This window comes from Lepidochelys kempii, chromosome 10, assembly GCF_965140285.1.
Source record: "Lepidochelys kempii isolate rLepKem1 chromosome 10, rLepKem1.hap1, whole genome shotgun sequence".
NCBI classification, from domain to species: Eukaryota; Metazoa; Chordata; order Testudines; family Cheloniidae; genus Lepidochelys; species Lepidochelys kempii.
Genome location: NC_136389.1, coordinates 2138367 through 2152983, shown reverse-complemented (window position 1 = coordinate 2152983; position 14617 = coordinate 2138367). Strand labels below are relative to the sequence as shown.

General features: G+C 41.0%; 1 protein-coding gene across 1 annotated transcript; it reads right to left on the bottom strand.

Moving 5' to 3' along the window:
• Positions 1-5770: 5770 nt before the first annotated feature.
• On the bottom strand, positions 5771-14606 carry UBFD1 (ubiquitin family domain containing 1). Its single transcript, XM_073361623.1, has 7 exons — positions 14534-14606; positions 13899-14180; positions 13580-13788; positions 12292-12357; positions 11986-12091; positions 8721-8803; positions 5771-7326 (listed from the first exon to the last, which is right to left on the bottom strand). The coding sequence occupies exons 1-7, from the start codon at positions 14559-14561 to the stop codon at positions 7216-7218; spliced, it is 885 nt and encodes a 294-aa protein (XP_073217724.1). The 5' UTR covers positions 14562-14606; the 3' UTR covers positions 5771-7215.
• Positions 14607-14617: the final 11 nt, after the last annotated feature.

Below are 14617 nucleotides of genomic sequence, written 5' to 3'. Positions count from 1 at the left end.
GTTGCACCCAGAACCCTCCAACAAGCCCCTGTGCATTCAGATTCCCCCTCATCTGGGATCTCCCCATGGAGCCACCCACAGCCAGATTCCCGCACACATGGATCCCCCCCACATTAAGCCCTTCCACACTCAGAGCCTGCCAGCCCACACAGAGGGGCAGGGTCATAAGGTGTTTCTGGGGCAGGCCAGGTCCTTGCACTGTGTCAGGATTGGATGCAGCCTCATTGCTGAGTCTGTGTCCTGTGGGGGGGGGAGCTGCACAGTGATCTCCCACCTCTGTGCAGCCCAGGGGCCTGTGCTCCCCAATGCCATGCTGGAGCCTCCACATTTATTTGACAAATAAAATTTGCAGAAATTTAAAATATTGTGCACAGAATTTTAAATTTTTTGGTGCAGAATGCCCTCAGGAGTACCATGCGTCCGTCCACCTCCACGGCCCTACAGTCCAGACACGTATAAATTTCCAGCACGCTACCTTCCTATAGACTTTAACATCTTCAGAAAGTAGAGATCCCTTCCTGCATCAACCCTATTTAAATAAACTTTAGCCTCCTAAAAATAACCCCACATGGATATCCATAAACATATCTGGTAAAAAGCAACCAAGCTCAAAGCGATTTTAATGAGGTCTAGCTCACACCCAAACAATTAAACTTTTTTTTCCCAACAATTATACTTAAAAAAAAAAAAAAGCCTGCCGCTATTAGAAAGTCTGGAAATGAACGCTTAATTTGCTGGGTGGAGGTAGAGTGCACTGACCCACTGAGTTAAGGTGCAATCTAACAAAGTTTTTACTTACTGCACACAGACAGCACTTTTCAACCACAGATCTCAGAGGCCATAATCGTCTCCATTTTGCAAATGGGGAAAACTGAACTGTAGAAAAGTTATGTGACTAGCAAGTGGCACACTAGGACCCCAGAGTGTTAGAGACTGTACAAACCCAGACTGTGCAAGTCCTGTCTATTAAGTCAAACTTTTCCTCAGGGTCTCACTTCCTGTGGATTGGGAAGTTAAAGTGGGACTTTTGACTGTATTTTAGATTATACTTGTATGTGTTTACATTTTTAGGATGTGCGCACTCAACAGGCACATTCCAGCATTTAAAACAAAACCTAACCTGATTTTTAAGCATCAGTGTAGATATTCGTGTCTCATAATTCACAGCTTTTTTTTTTTTTTTTTTAAAATAATACAAGGAACAAACTACATAGCTAATTCATCCACATTTGGAAGTCAGCATCCAACACAGACACTCTAGTCTATAGAAATGCCAACAGGTAACACTGGAATCCTGACTTCCTGGGCATTAGATAAAGGAACACGGGAGCACTGGAGCAGAAACGAAACTGTGAAATGACCAGTATGCTGTGGACCACAGGCATGCCTTTGGCATCTATAAATTACCTACACCTTGATTCTTGGTACCAGGATAATTTCTCCTTCTTTGATCAACTCGGACGGGTTATGAATTTATCAGTGATTGGTAAGAATACAGTTTTATTGGTTCATTTTAATTAAATTAAAAGGGTGAGGATAGGATAAGAGAAAAAATGAAAAACAGACTGCAAGCACAAAAACCTGAACAGGGAAAACACTTAAAAGGAGAGCGCAGTAAGCAAGAGAGGGGGAAAAAGAAAAAGCACCCACACCCCAAACTACAAGGAAGGGGGAGTTCTATAGCCTGTGTTATACAGGAGGTTGGACTAGATGATAACTGTGGCCCCCTTCTGTCCTTAGTACATATGAAGTCATTCTCTAACAGGGATGATTTTTGAATTCTGTTTTCTATAGGAAATAGGGTGTGTAGAATGTAAATCACTCAAACACAGAATGCTTAATTATCAAACTTTAATAGATAAGACTAATTTTACAGAATAAAACAATAGGATAACCAGTCAAGGTTATGCTTAAAAAAATCCAGCAGTGCAAATCTAAGACTAAATATTTGTCATCTCCCCCTCCTCCAAAATAGGTAATAGATTTTAAAATACCATAAATATGGTACTTACATATTCCATTTTATAATAATTCTGCAGTGAAAACTTAAACATGGTCTTTTTTTTTTAAACATATAGAACTAAAGAATGAATTGCCTAGAATATGGGTAAGACATAGTAAACTTCATTGAGCCACACAAAGGAAATCTTTTGCTGGAAGGTAAAATGACCATGTGTTCTACATATGACTTGCTACAGCGATCTTGCCCTCCCTCAAGTATAATAAAAGTGACCCTGACAATAAACATAATAATGAATCAACTCTTATCAGACAGTGAAAGTCTAGAGTATGAATCTCCAAATGAAACAGGTGCCTTGGGAAAGCATACTGAGAGAGAGAGAGAGAGGAGTAAACAGTAAACTTGTACCACTGAGTTGGCACACCAACCAATGGGATCACAGAGTACAGAGCCTGTGCTCTGAGGAGAACATGCCAGTGCCCTGATAGCTCCATCAGCAATTATTCTGAGGGAAGCTGGAGTCTGGTAAAAGAGAAAAAGGAAGAAAACCCCACCAAAATATGGCACCTTTGATATAAATGGCATTGCAAATGAACTGTTTATCTTTGGCCCTTATCGTATGAAATGGTGGATACAATGTGTGGAAACATCTATATAATTTATCAGGCTGTGTGCATGTGCGGCAAGTTAGAGTATTGCATGTTACCGGTTTCTTAACTAATTCTTCCCCTGAACCACTTTTTCTTTTTCTCTTGTCACTTTGCCCAACTAACCACCCCAAGAGCATCCTTATCCAAGCTAGGAATACATTATCCTTGAGATGTACTTACTGGTGCTAAGAAAACCGCATGATTTATTTTAAGGTTGAACTATGGGAAACTTACAGGTATTAAAAATTCTTCATACAAAAATGACTGAGCAGAAGAGTTGGTGCAGCTGATGTTTGTGCCCAGCAAAAATTTAAAAACATTTATTGTACTGATTTGCAAATATGATAGGAAGGTGTTTACGCTTGGGATGCAGAGTGTTATGGAGTGAATACTACATTCAAAACAAGCAGAGATAAATGAGAAATGCAGGCAAGCAAAGATCAAAAGTAATACAGCGAAAGGCTTGCTACTACATCGGTAGCGGTAGCACCGGCTCCAGCACCGTGAGATGTTCGACTTCACTGAGGCTCCTCACTTACATGGGTTGGTACTACTGTACTTCAGAGAAGAAGAACTGATGCCTAGAATAGCTAAAATGGATACTTTGGCCAGACAACATACGAAAAGCATCTAGGATCTGTGTGCATGGAAATACTTTCCTCATTCCCACCAAAAATATCCTCACTTGCATTCCAAATACTTTCTTTGCTTGCCAGTAACCATAGAAGTGGGGCAAAGCACCTTCACTACTACTTAATTATGGGGTGCTACATCCCATTTAATTGGGAATTACATTCTTTTAGAATAGGGAACAGAACCCCCCATTAAAGGGTTTAATGTGAAAATAACTGAAGGTACTCAACTTCTGTATTGTTTATAAGCATAATTAAGAACTCCCCCTGGAAGGATTATATGAATGATCTTTAATCTTATTCAGCCAATTTAGAAATATTTATTTTATTAGTACTTTACTTCTAACACTTATTTTGTAATAAATGATTCTATTACTTAAGGAGATACCAATGTACTCTTTACTCCATCACTGCCCATGTGCTCCTTGGGCTCTTAGGACCAATGGATACCCTGGATCCAACAAGGAATTTCCCATGGTTACAGAAGGAGAATTCAGTGTCATGACACAGAGTAGCAAATGGCACTTGGACTCAGCAGACTATAGAACATATGCTGAAGTCACTGTGTATTCCTAGCTTTTTATGAACAAAGTGAATTAAGGCTCTTTCTACACTGAAGAACTTAGAGCGGCACTGTTGTACTGATGTACCTGCACTGCTGTAAGGACTCCCGTGTAGCTGCTTTATGCCAACCAGAGAGAACTCTCCTGTCGGCATAATTAAACCACCCCCAACGAGCGGCTGTAGCTATGCCAGCAGGAGAGCGTCTCCCGCTGATATAGCGCTGTGCACACGAGCACGTCTGTCGGTGTAACTTATGTCCGCCAGGGGCGTGTTTTTTCAGGCCCCTGACCGACAAAAGTTTTACATACAAAAGCGCCAGTGTAGACATAGCCTAAGTTACTTTTTTAGGGAATACCAGAAGACACAAAGCTTCATGTCACTCCAAATAGAGCTGAGATAACTTAAAGGGGCACTGTCAACTTTAAAATGAAATAGTTCAGGTTGAATTTAAGAATAAACTTTCATGAAACCCTAAACCAATAAACATAACCAAAAAACCCAAAGCCAACAATGAAAACGGGTTAGACACATCTCTCCTTGCTGTGTTGTAACCCAGACAACTGCCCTTAGAATCTGAAAGTGAAATTGGGTGAACAAAAATTAAACGGATTTCATGTTCTAAATCAAATGAAGGTAAAAAGGAAACAAGGTACATAAACAGGGACAAGTACATTTGAATTTAATATTTTTCTTCATTTGTAATAATATAAGATGTTTGTAACACAAGTAAAGATCTAGAATTTTTTAACTGACAGTGTCCTTTTAAATACCAGTGATCTATTTTACCAGGCACAGGATGTAGAATCAAGAAAATCCTCAGGGAAGGAGCAAACAGGAACATTAAAGGTGACACTGGATTCCGTGTCCTAGGTGCCCTTGCTCTCTTGGAAGTGGTGAGGTCACATGTACACCACTACCACAGAACTACAAGCACTGGTGGTAGAGTGTGCTCAGCCACATTATTGAGTGTGAACCCTGAATTCACTGGAGAGTTTAGAAGGGGTTGCAAAACAGAATGCAGTGGGGCCTTTCAAATGAGAAGCCAATGAAAGCGCAGGAGAGGGAACACAAGTGGATTTACGGACAAGTTCAGGGGTACGTGAGGCAATGAGTGGAAGCTGATAGTCGCTGAATCAGCAAGGTTGGGTGAAGGTGTAGGTGAATGAGTATGAGGAACAGAAAATGCTTCGTGCGTCACTGCCTCTCGCTATGCACTGACGTAGAGTGCGGTAGTGTCTGGTGTAGGTACAGTACATACACTTTCCTTCATATACTGCAGTTTTAGTCTTAATACTAAAATTGGACATTAGAAAATAAAAAGCACGATATCTGCATTTAAGTTTTACATATTGCTCAAAGGTAATGGAACTGACAGCAACTCTATTACCAGAATGAATGCACTTGCTAAGAGCTTTCAGAGGTTGTCCTAGGAAACTGACATTGTACTACTTCAAAACTACCCCTGTTACAATGTATATATTATATGGCAAGACACAATAGTACCGGTTTTCATATGAAAAGGAAGTATCTAAAGCTACAGATGTAACAAGTATGTGAAGAATTTATAAACAAGGGGAGAAGAACACCTTTAACACCGATTTATATTACAGGGATGTTCAAACTGGAAAGACAAACCAGAACCAAAATTATTTTGCCACCAATAGTCTACAGGCAGATAGAGAACCTTAATCCAAATTGACTTGCAACCACCATATTTGGGGAAGAAAAAAAAAAAAAAAAGCCCACACCATAACTGACCTCCTCCCCATCTATCTTTATAAAAATACTTATTCAGGAATTTGTATCTGCTGAGTTTCAACATGGTTATTTCAAATAAAATAAAATATAGACAAGGAATATGTTAAATTTAGCCTTTGCTAAAGAGGGATGTTTCCCTACCAATTTCACAAAATTTTGAGCTACACGTATCAAACAATACTAAGAAGTGTACAGTGTTTTTTAAAAAAAAAAAAACACAGGAGATAAAAATCAGAACAGTGATCTGTTATATGCAGGTTAAACCGATAGCAGGACTGATTCAGCCTGGCTGTGCAATACAATCCGTTAAGGGTGTGAACTTTTCCGGGACTGAAAGGGTCCACTCAGAAAACCTGAGATAAATGGCACTTTAACTTAACTGCTAAATGGACAGGCAAAATGTCATGAGCCACAGATGAGGAACATCAGAAAGAACTAGGGTAAAGAACTAGAATAATTTGTTGGAAACTTGAGGAAAGAAAAGCTGAAATGTAGCCTTACCATCTTTACCCTTTAAAGATAAAGCTCAGTGGTTGGGTGCATGTACAAAACTTTGTAAGACTCACTGACCTTATTACTAGGACTTTTCAAACCCAGATCACATAGGACTGACTATTCTACCCTATCTATGCAGTATCCAAATAAAGTGGCATCTTGGCCAGCTTATCCCAACAATTAATAGGAAGGTCTCTTTGGTTCACTTCCTTTAGCATCATCTTTGTTACAATTGCAGTGCACTGACTCCAGGAGTCCTTTGCAGAGTGCAAAAATCAATACTAACTCAGCCAACTAGGTCAGCGTTAGGACTTCGCTGCAATATGATTTTGGACCCCAACATAAAAGGTAAAGAAGATGCTCATAAAAACAGAATTCCCCTGAAAGAGACAAAGGGGCAGAGCTATGCAAGCAACAAAGAATGACTGAAATTGCATGAAATGGGATATAAGCAGCACCAAGCCATCTTGGCTACAGAAAGTCTACAGTGGTATCTTCCTGCTCCCAATATGCAACATTGCAAGCATCATCCCAGAGCTGCTGGTACAAAAAACAGAGAAACTGGGCATCTTTGGGTTTAAACAAAAAAAAAAAAAAAAAAAAAAGCTAAAATGTTGCTACTAAAAGAAGTCAAACCTGAAATAAAAGGGCCAGCGTAATATGGCTTACTAAACCCCAATTTTGCATACTGTTCAAAAATTTTTAAAAAACTGTTTTCAAACTCTCAGTCACAACCAAATAACTAAATTAAGTCTGTTTGTAACTGAAGAATTATGAAAATATTTGTCTTTTGTTCAAATCAAGTAAAAAATCCTCAGTACATTGTAATATTTTCTTCTGAAAACTAAATTGGAAGATCTACTCTCAGAAGATTTAAGTGTATTACACACAATGGTTTATGAATTAAGATTTATTGATTTCCATTGTATTTACTTTAAATATGATTGAAGCTGACTGCAGAAAAGGGATGCTGAAATTTTTAAGTTAAAAGTAAACTAATGGTGAAAGAACATCACCTCTGGCTTCCGTCAATGCCTCGTTATATCATATTTTATTAATAAAGTTCCAGGACTGTCACATCCAGGGATGTCAGAGGCCTCTCCCAGCAGTGTCCTTTGTTTTGTGTCAGCCTCCTGTGCCAGAGGTGAGTGTGCTTTCAAAAATACTGCCATTTGCCCAGTACTGTGTCTTTGATTGCATCAACATATTGAGTAGGTACCCAGTAGACCCAGTAGTAAGATGCTTCTGTAGGGCCCAGTTGAAATGCCTGCAAAATTAAAAGGACAACAGGTAGCATTTACAGATTGGAAACAAACAGAACAGGTGGTGTCAGACAATCTGGATGGTCAATTGATATTCGGAGCAGAATCTGCAGCACAACGCCTAGAAAAAAAATCTAAACCAGTTAATTCAGTGCACAGGGCTGAGACGCCAACCAAGGGCTGAGGCAGATGGCTGCATTGTAGCAGCTGAAGTTTCAGCAAGTATTCTGTATTTAAATGGTAAATACCATTGTCAAAATAAATAGACTGATGTAAACAGGAGGGAGAACTACGAAGTGGCAACAGTCTCTATCCTTGTGGTTTGAGCAATAGTTTATGCCCTAATCTGAAGAGGCTGCTCTTCCATCTGAGTGATTACAAATGGAACGTTTGGAAAAGGCATGGAACAGCTTCCTCTTGCAGATAATTTTTTCTCAGGGTATTTCCCCCTTTCCTCCCACAAAGAAAGAAGTGGAATTTCTGTCTAAGAAACTTATCTCAACATTACGAAGTTTAGTTACAGTGATATTCTTTAAAAGACAGGCCTGACTGGAAAAAAAGCAACTCTTGGACTTTAAAAAGTCCCATAGCAGAATCAACATTACCCTTGCCTGATATGTATCACTTTCCTAAACACAATACCAACCTTTCAGAGATTCAATACATTAAAATGGAGGGTGGGAAAATTCTTTACCTCCACTGAGGCAGGTAGAGAAGATGAATGGAATAGGAATTAACCTACCAAGAGCTAACCTCTTTTCTGACAAAGGATCACCACCACAAAGTGTTTATTTTGAGAAAATGATCAGATGGAAGTTCACTCTAGGACGACTAACTTTCTCCTACTGTAACTGTCAGTTAAGTTTTTACTGAGCTAAAGATTGTTCTGGCAGAGTTCTTTAGTGGAAAGTAATGCTGAAGATGTGGAATTCATATTGGCCCCAATGTTAGGGACATAAGTGTTACAAAGGAAGAAACTGAAAAGACAAATGTTAAATATGCATAAAATCAGATAGGATTATGGCCAGGTTTTCAGAAGAGTTCAGCACCCAATCTGCACCCGAAAAGTTGAGCTCTTCTGAAAGTCTGTCCCTAAGTAAAATGATACACCATTTTAGGAAATACTCCAAATTTAAACATCTGACAGTGGCTGTGCCGTCATTTCAAGCCATAGGATTTTAAATGGCTTTAAAGCTTGGGTAGAAACAGTTCAATATCCCAAAGTCATGGCAACCATTCAGCTCATATTGCTCAGAATATTTACTCTGTAATAGCAGACAATACTGAAGGGTCAACCTTTTAGAAGCATTTAAAACAAGGCTGTCAGCCTTGGCCTTATTCTAACTTAAACTTCTTGTTCAATGTATTAGCGTCAAGTTATTAGTCCATTATTACTTACCATCATGTGATAATCCTCATGTCCTTCAATAGGTTCACTCACCACATTTTTAATGGACCCCATGGGTATTTTTTCTGTTCTCTCTACATTGAAATGGATAAAAATAACATGGGATATGTCAGCAGTGCTTTGCTACAGTGCTTCATATTGACTTCAAACACCATCTCTCACACTTCTGCTGGGGGAGGGACAGGGGATAGCAGCATGCAAACAATTCCAAGTAATCCCAGTCCCTGCTACCTAAACTCTGATGACTCACTGTGCCAGGTAGCCCCTCTAAATACCAGAAAACCTAATCTTCTTCACCAACCAATATAGGATCCTGATCCTGCAAACACTTATGCATGTGCTTAGCTTTACTACTGTGATCAGTCCCATTAAAATTGATAGGACTCACAACTGTAAAGTGAAGCACTTACATATATGTATGTGGGATCAGGGTTTAAGTGTGTAAAACAATTAACTCTTTTCATCCTTCCAATTTCTGCAGAATTGAGCTATGAAAAAAGTGTACAACTCTCTATCAAGATCTACTCCTGTCTCCAGCACAAGACTGCATTTAGTGGTTATTATAAAGGTATTAAAAAAATAGGAAGGCAAATATTAATAAGAGTATAGAAGGGAGAGAAAATACAAGAGATATTGAAAAAATGACTATAACAACATTACAAAATAATGGATTTGGTAGTCAGCTGTGACCAAGAGGAATTACTAACGCATAGGACTCACGATGGATGTCTTTCATTTCTTATCTATGACTTATGTCGTCACTTCTTCCTTTAGACTTTTAACTAAAATCTTTCCTTTTAACTCCTACTTCCATCACCCACGTCAGTCTGACACTCTAAGTTCATCTTTTTGAGAACAAGAGACAGACAAAAACAAGCTCTAATTATAGAAGATAAGCCAAGCAATGCACACCTTAAATGAGGAGCACCCTTTGAAGCGCAATGCAGAAAGCAGCAACTGCTCGGAAAAGACACATAAGGAAATGCAGCTGCACAGAGGCACTTTGTTGTTACACCATAGAGAAGACAAAAATGTAAAAATGTAAACCAATATTCTCCATTTTAATGCAATAATTACCCTGACCCTATAGCTGTCACAGATCAATTCCAATCAAATTGATGGAAGGATGATCATTTACTGAGCAAATTACTTGGCACTTATTCTGCATCCTCCAAACATTAACTGATTACTTCTCAAAACATCTCTGAAATGGACAGGTCAGCGTTACTTTACGGATAAGGAAAGTGAGGCACAGCCAGGGGAAGTTGCTTGCCCTAGGATCAAAAGGTGCTTTAGAAATATTAATCCTCAAAATCTGTAGCAGAGGGAAAGGTAAGCAATTATTCAAACACTAATTAGCCAATAGAACACACCTATCAATAATGAAATGGAGAGCAACTCTGACTTGACTGCACCAACACTCAACACCATGCTGTAAAAGGACTAGTTCTCCATCAGTCATTTACCCCAACACAAATGAAGTCGCCGTATTGGGTGTTGCCACAGGATTGGCGCCAAAAATTCATAGATTTTAAGTCCATAAGGGACCATTATGGTAATCTAGTCTGACCTCCTGGACATCACAGGCCCACAGAACCCAGCCAGTGATTTCTGCTGGGCTTTGGAAGAAGACCTACGCTGTATGGGAGTTAATGTTTGCAAAGCTCAATATAAGTGTCTATTATTATTATTTTGCAACAGGAAATTGTTATCCAAGCTAACATAACAGTACAGTTAAGCTCTATTACTCAGACAACAAGTCCCTCCCATTCCTCTCCCCATTTTTGCAGCATCATCCCGTTCTGGCCAAAGAGCAAGGCATGGGTTCCTTTAGTTATCTGGAAGCAAGGGATTATTTGAGAGTGATGTCCTCCGCACACTGTGCTATCTCCACAGCACTTTCAGCTCCTGCTAGCCTGTCTTCAAGATTGTAAATTGAATTCCCTGCAGCTGCACATGCTGTCATCTCTAAACTAGATTCAGGGCTGTGCAATTGCAAACAAGTCACCCAACTCATTTCAGTTCCTAGAACAGATAATGAAAGCAGTGCCAGTGTTCCTAGCAGTATTCCAGCTCTAAGAGAGACCCTCTGTGGCTTTAGACAAGTCACTTAGCCTCCCTGTGCTGTGGGGATTAAATTGCTTATGCAGTGCTCTGAAAATAAGAAATGTTATGAATGCTAAGTATCATAATCCACAATTGAGAGTTATGGCTAAGAATAAGATTATGTCACAGAGGTTGTGGATCTCCCAGGTGCCAGCCCTGGAGTACCAAGCTGCTGCGGGTGGCCCTGGAGCTCCGAACCCCCGTGGGTGCTGCCCCCCCGGCAACTTTTACTAAAAATAACCATGACAAAATCTTAACCTTATTTATGGCATAGTAACACAAATAAATTCAAGCTTTTCAAGTACAAATACGTAAAATATTTTGTAATATTCAGCTGCCTGAAGAAAGCCTATCTGGGAAAGAAACAGAGTGAACATTTGATTTTGACAGGTTTCAGAGTAACAGCCGTGTTAGTCTGTATTCGCAAAAAGAAAAGCAGTACTTGTGGCACCTTAGAGACTAACCAATTTATTTGAGCATGAGCTTTCGTGAGCTACAGCTTACTTCGAAGTGGTTAGTCTCTAAGGTGCCACAAGTACTCCTTTTCTATTTGATTTTGAATGATTAATATACAAAGAGCTGGAGCTATTCCTTTAATAAAGTTTATTCTGGACTGAAACTGATCTTTATGATGGGACTGCCAACAATGCCATGTACCTGATCTGTGATTGCTAGCAGCAAATATCTCCAACAGACGGAGATGTGATGCTAGATGAGGAAGGCTCTGAGTTACAACAGAGAATTCTTTCCCAGGTGTCTGGCTGGTGGGCCTTGCGCACATGCTCAGGGACTAACTAATCGCCATATTTGGGGTCAGGAAGGAATTTTCCCCCAGGTCAAATTGGCAGAGACCCTGGGGTTTTTTCTCCTTCCTCCGCAGCATGGGGGACGGATCACTTGCAGATTTGAACAAGTGTAAATGGTGGCTTCTCCATAACTTGAAGTCTTTAAATCATGATATGAGGACTTTCGTAACTCAGCCAGAGTGATGGGTCTATTACAGCAGTGGACGGGCGAGGTTCTGTGACCAGCAATGTGCAGGAGGTCAGACTAGATAATCATGATAGACTTTAAGGTCAGAAGGGACTACAAGTCTAGTCTGTACATACTCCAGGTATTGACTAGCTGTGTAATAGTCTTAGTCACTTACCTTTAGTGCCTATCCACAGCTGATCTTGCTCTAGTTTAAAAGTCAGCCTCACTTTCCCCCCTGTTTTGTTGTACATGCCGGATAAGGGCACTGTTGGCAGGCGTTCCTAAAAATACACAATACGAAGAGTGAAAATGCAAGACTTAAAATGCACAAGAAAAAGCTGTAGAGTACAAGGGATATCTATGTTATTCTACTAAGATAGCAGGAGGAAACAAATCTGGAAAAAGTCTCAGGGAGCATGAACAATGGGCTGGTAGTGTATTTCCTGATCAGGACAGTGGTCCAAGTGGTTATTTAACTTACCTGAACACCCTTAACAGAAGGCATCACGTCTTCAGGTTTTCCTTTATCCAATACTTTTCTGTGTTGCTATAACAAAAACCAGAAGTTAGACTACTGAAACGTGACACAAAGCTTTTAATTTACTCCTGACCACTTCCTGAAATACCGTGCAATAGGTCTATGTAACATTTTTTTAAAAATATGGTAAAAGTCATTTATCATACAGAAACTGGTTAGTTTTAAAAGTTAGTTAACCAAAGGGATTTTTTTTATGACTGACTAAAGAATACTGTGAGAATCAAAACCCAAAGAAGATGCAAAAAAGGAAAACGTCTTCTATTGTGTGCAAAAGCCAGGGATCAGTTTAATATCACAGAGGAGTTATCCCTTAGTAAGACAATTGTAATAATCAGGCGTTATATTCAATGATTGTCAGAAATACAATCCCTAGATTTAATAAAGTAACACAGCAACAAAACCAGAATAGATTAGAGCACTACTAATAAGGAAAAACATGCTTGCAACTGACAAGTTTGCTGAGTACCTTTGAACAATGATGAAATTTACAGTAAATGCGAACTATGATAGATTATAAAAAGACAAAAGGACATTTCATAAAAGAGTTGCAGACCAACAGGGGATCTTAACTTTTAATGGAATTTGTTGCTGATGAAAGATATGCGGCTGAAAACAACTAGAATTAAAAGCCCTTTATTTAGCCCTACCACAGATGCAGCACAGCCATGAGAGCATGCTTTCTCACACTGTAGCTGAACTTTCTTTGGGGGGGGGACGGACGACACTTTTAGATGTGAGAGAGTTCAGTGTTCTCTGTGCTGATGAAGCTGCCAAAAAAGAGACCACTAGGTACCAACTATGAAGATGGTTTTGGAGACATAGAAACTAGACTGCTAGAAATGGGACTAAGATCATTAAGTTGTTTCACATTGGTGACTGAACAGCCACCAATTTTTGCTCACCTGACCTAAAAGAGGAGACTAAAAATGGAATATGAAGCCTGTCTCTTGTGAATCCTTGCTGCTAACATTTGTCTTACTGAGTTGCTGAGCTCCATCAGCCAGCAGTGCAGCACTGAACTTGCGAATCTATGGCTTCCACTGGACTAGACACCAATATTTCCGGTTAGAACTCATCTATGGTGGTCCCTTCTTGTAATACTGATTGTAAGTAAGAAATAGTCTACTTCATAGTGGAATGGAACCCAAGGGTTAGAACACAACGTTACACAAGAACTGTACTAGCCCCGCTTTCCTTGTCCTATGCCAACAGTTATTGAGACATCACTTACCTTTTGTCTACAAAGCGGCTCTTTTTTATTTTCTTCAGCTTTCACCTCTTGTTGACCAGCTTCTTTGGGAGTATTTACTGCTAGCACATCATTGATAGTGGAACCAACCACCATTATTTTTGCACCATTTGTTACTTTGATTTCCCGTAACGTTTTCTCCTCTGGTAGAAGTCCCTTAAACATGACTTTCTGCATAGTGGGTGGAAGGCCTACCAGGCAAGAATTAAAGAGCATTTTAAACCCCCATGAGTATATTTTTGGTCAGAAGAGAAACAAGCTTATATGGCAAGTAGTTACCTCCGCATGCTCAACATTTTACCTGTGAGTGAGTGGATTTTCTCTTTCAGATCAGCCCCTGTGCTGTCAAGCAAGAACTTCACATCGTATTTGTTTTTGTTCCAAATGATTTTTAATTCTACGAGATCCTTCCCAGTCTCGGAATCGCCGCCGTTGCTGACTGAGGCCTGTGAAATGGCTGAATCCTCTTGCAGCGGGTCCATTTCCAGGGCTTTTCCAGCAGCAGAGGCATGGCTTTCCCCAGCATCTCCACAGCTAAGCTGCAGGTCCTGAGCTTCTGTGTCCATGCCGGGCTCATCAGCGTCTGAGGGAACAAACAGACCCGGAAAGCCCCGGGAGAGGCAGGTCGGGCGATTAACGCCGCGGAGGTCCCCCGCCGGCGGCTCCGCTCGCCCCCGGCCCCGCGCTCCCCCGGGCGGGAGGCCCCGGCACCAGGGCAGCCGCTTCGCTCCGCAGCCGGGCCCCGGCTGCCGGGGGAGGGACACGCCACCCGCCGGCTGCCGCGAGACTCGGGCACCCCCCCCCCCACGGCGCGGGGCAGCTGCTAGGGCCCGCCCGGGGCCCTGTCCTCCCAGGGCAGCTCCGGGGCAGCCCTCCGACCCCGGCGCCAGGCCCCGCCCCCGCACGGTCCCTGCCCCGGCGGCCACCCGCTCTCACCGTCAGGGGAGGCAGAGGCCGCGGCCATGATGATTGTGTACAATCCGCCCGCGGGGGGTGCTGGGAAACGCCGCGCGCCGGGAT

Bases quoted from the DNA above. Each gene is read 5' to 3' on its own strand.
- UBFD1 (XM_073361623.1), bottom strand. From the start codon at position 14,561: ATGGCCGCGGCCTCTGCCTCCCCTGACG. The intron at 13,789-13,898 runs GTAAAATGTTGA...CTTGCCTGGTAG, and splicing joins GAAAATCCACTCACTCACAG to GCCTTCCACCCACTATGCAG. The intron at 8,804-11,985 runs GTAAGTGACTAA...ATTTCAATGTAG, and splicing joins GCTGTGGATAGGCACTAAAG to AGAGAACAGAAAAAATACCC.